General features: G+C 57.0%; 1 protein-coding gene across 1 annotated transcript in view; it reads right to left on the bottom strand.

Annotated features, from left to right (window-relative positions):
* FBXL7 (F-box and leucine rich repeat protein 7) overlaps positions 1-430 on the bottom strand; it is a 454,956-nt gene extending 454,526 nt beyond the window's left edge. The window contains exon 1 of the mRNA XM_019521317.1: positions 272-430. Within this exon, the coding sequence (XP_019376862.1) occupies positions 272-308 (37 nt within the window). The 5' untranslated portion in view covers positions 309-430. The remainder of the gene's footprint in view (positions 1-271) is intronic.
* Between the last annotated feature and the right edge of the window lie 1,644 nt (positions 431-2,074).

Raw genomic sequence — 2,074 nt, 5'->3', positions numbered from 1 at the left:
CCCCACCCCATATCAAGGGTAGCCAAATAAGCCGAGTACAACCAAGTGCCCTGAAGCAGCAGCGTTGGCACCCTGGGTACTGGGTAGGGAAGAGTAGGGCGGCGCAGCGACTGGAGGTGCCCCGGCCCCTGCCAAGAATTAGACAGGACAGGGCCTGGGGGCCCCCTAGCCCGTGCAAGGACGGGTTAGGCAGGAAAACCGGGGGAGCCGCAGAGCAGCCAAGCTGGTGTCGGCCCGGGGCCGGTCCTAGCGCGGGCAGGCGCACACTCACCCTCGCTGCCGCACTGCTTGCCATTGTTCGCTCCCATCCTGCCGCCGTCATGCCCCGCGCATGGCCGAGCCGAGGGGTTTAAGGAGCAGCGCCCCGGCGGGGGCCACCCCCGCTGTAATCCACTGCGCCCGCGCCCCACGCACTTGTTGCTGCGCCGCGACAAGACAGCACTTTTGTTCGCGACAGGCGCCTCCTCCCCGCGTCAGCCAGACCCGGGTGGGGGCGGCTGGGCTGGGCTGCAGCCTTTTAAAGGGGCAGCTAGTGCTTCCTGGCTGGCACGCCCGGGCTGCGCCTTAAGCCCCTTTGCTGAAGGGAGCTCCTTGGGGTAGCGCCGTGCCCCAGCTCTCGCTCTCTGCTCCCCTAGGGCCCGTTCCTCTCACGGTTCTGAGGGCAGAACAGGCCCACGAGCCGTGCAGGCTGGGGCCTGACTGGCTGGGCAGGCAGCTCTGCAGGAAAGGACCTGGGGCTACAAGGAACAATAAGCTGAGTATGAGCTAGCAGTGTTTGCTGCCAAGAAGGCTAACAGCATCCTGGGCTACTTTAGGAGGAGCCTTGCCAGCAGATAGAGGGGAAGAATAATTTCCCTCCATTTGCCACATCTGGAGTAGTGTCCAGTTTTGGGCCCCCCACTACAGAAGGGATGTGGACAAGCTGGACAGAGTTCAGCTGTGGACAGTGAAAATGATGAGAGGGCTGGGGCACATGGCTTATAAGGAGAGGCTGTTTAGTTTGAAGAAGAGAAGACTGAGGGGGGATTTAATAGCAGCTTCAGCTCCCTGAAGGGGGGCTCCAAAGAGGATAGAGTGAGACTGTTCTCAGTGGCGGCAGATGACAGAACAAGGAGCAACGGTCTCAAGTTGTAGGAAAGGGAAGTTTAGGTTAGATACGAGGGAAAACTTCCTCGCAGGAGGGTAATAAAGCACTGGAACAGGTTACCCAGGGAGGCTGTGGAGTCTCCGTCCTTGGAGGGTTTTAAGTCCTACCTAGACAAAGTTTTGGATGGAATACTGCAGTTGGGGATGGTCTTGATCTGAGTAGGATGTTGGACTGGATGATCTCCTGAGTGCCCCCCACCTCATTTTATAGCATTCTATGAACACATTCCCCTCTTTATTGGGGGGGGGGAGGAAGAATCTAGGGTGTTAAAAAGGGGGGTGCACATCTGAACTGTGTCCTAGAGCTGCCCATGCTCTCACACACATAGACCACAACACACACTTTTCCCCTGTTCAGAAGACACTAGGAGCTTTATTAATATGCCCTCGGCTGTGTTATTAAGTTTAAGATGGAAGCAAAGAAAACCCAACAAAAACTTACTTGCAATGGATTCAATGGCTTGTGAAATAAGAGCAGTGTGCCCAGGAGCAGCTAACAGACAGCACAGTGGCAGGATGAAAGCTGGCTTGATGGGTGGTGCCATCACCCTGTTTGCAGCAGGGTTTGCAGCCTCCCAGCCACCTGCCGGGAACAGCCTGGGGTCGATGGCTGGCAGCAGCTGCCTAGAGCCTGGGCTGGCAGTGGCATGCCAAGGAAAATGGCCTCGCGTGCCATGCTTGGCACGCATGTCCTGGGGGTTGCCGACCCCTACCCTACAGACTTACCATGCTGAGCAAAATGGCCTCATATGCCATGCTCGGTATACATGCCCCAGGGGTTGCCAACCTTGCCCTATAGACTTTCTGTGCCGAGCAAAATGGCCTTGAGTGCCATGTTCAGCACACATGCCCTGGGGGTTGCCAACCCCTGCCCTGCAGACTTACCTCATGTGCCTGTAGAAGTAATTAGCTTACTTGACTAGAAAAA

Source organism: Gavialis gangeticus, unplaced genomic scaffold, assembly GCF_001723915.1.
Source record: "Gavialis gangeticus isolate Ggan-Ray unplaced genomic scaffold, GavGan_comp1, whole genome shotgun sequence".
NCBI classification, from domain to species: Eukaryota; Metazoa; Chordata; order Crocodylia; family Gavialidae; genus Gavialis; species Gavialis gangeticus.
This window is presented reverse-complemented; position numbering and strand designations above follow the sequence as displayed.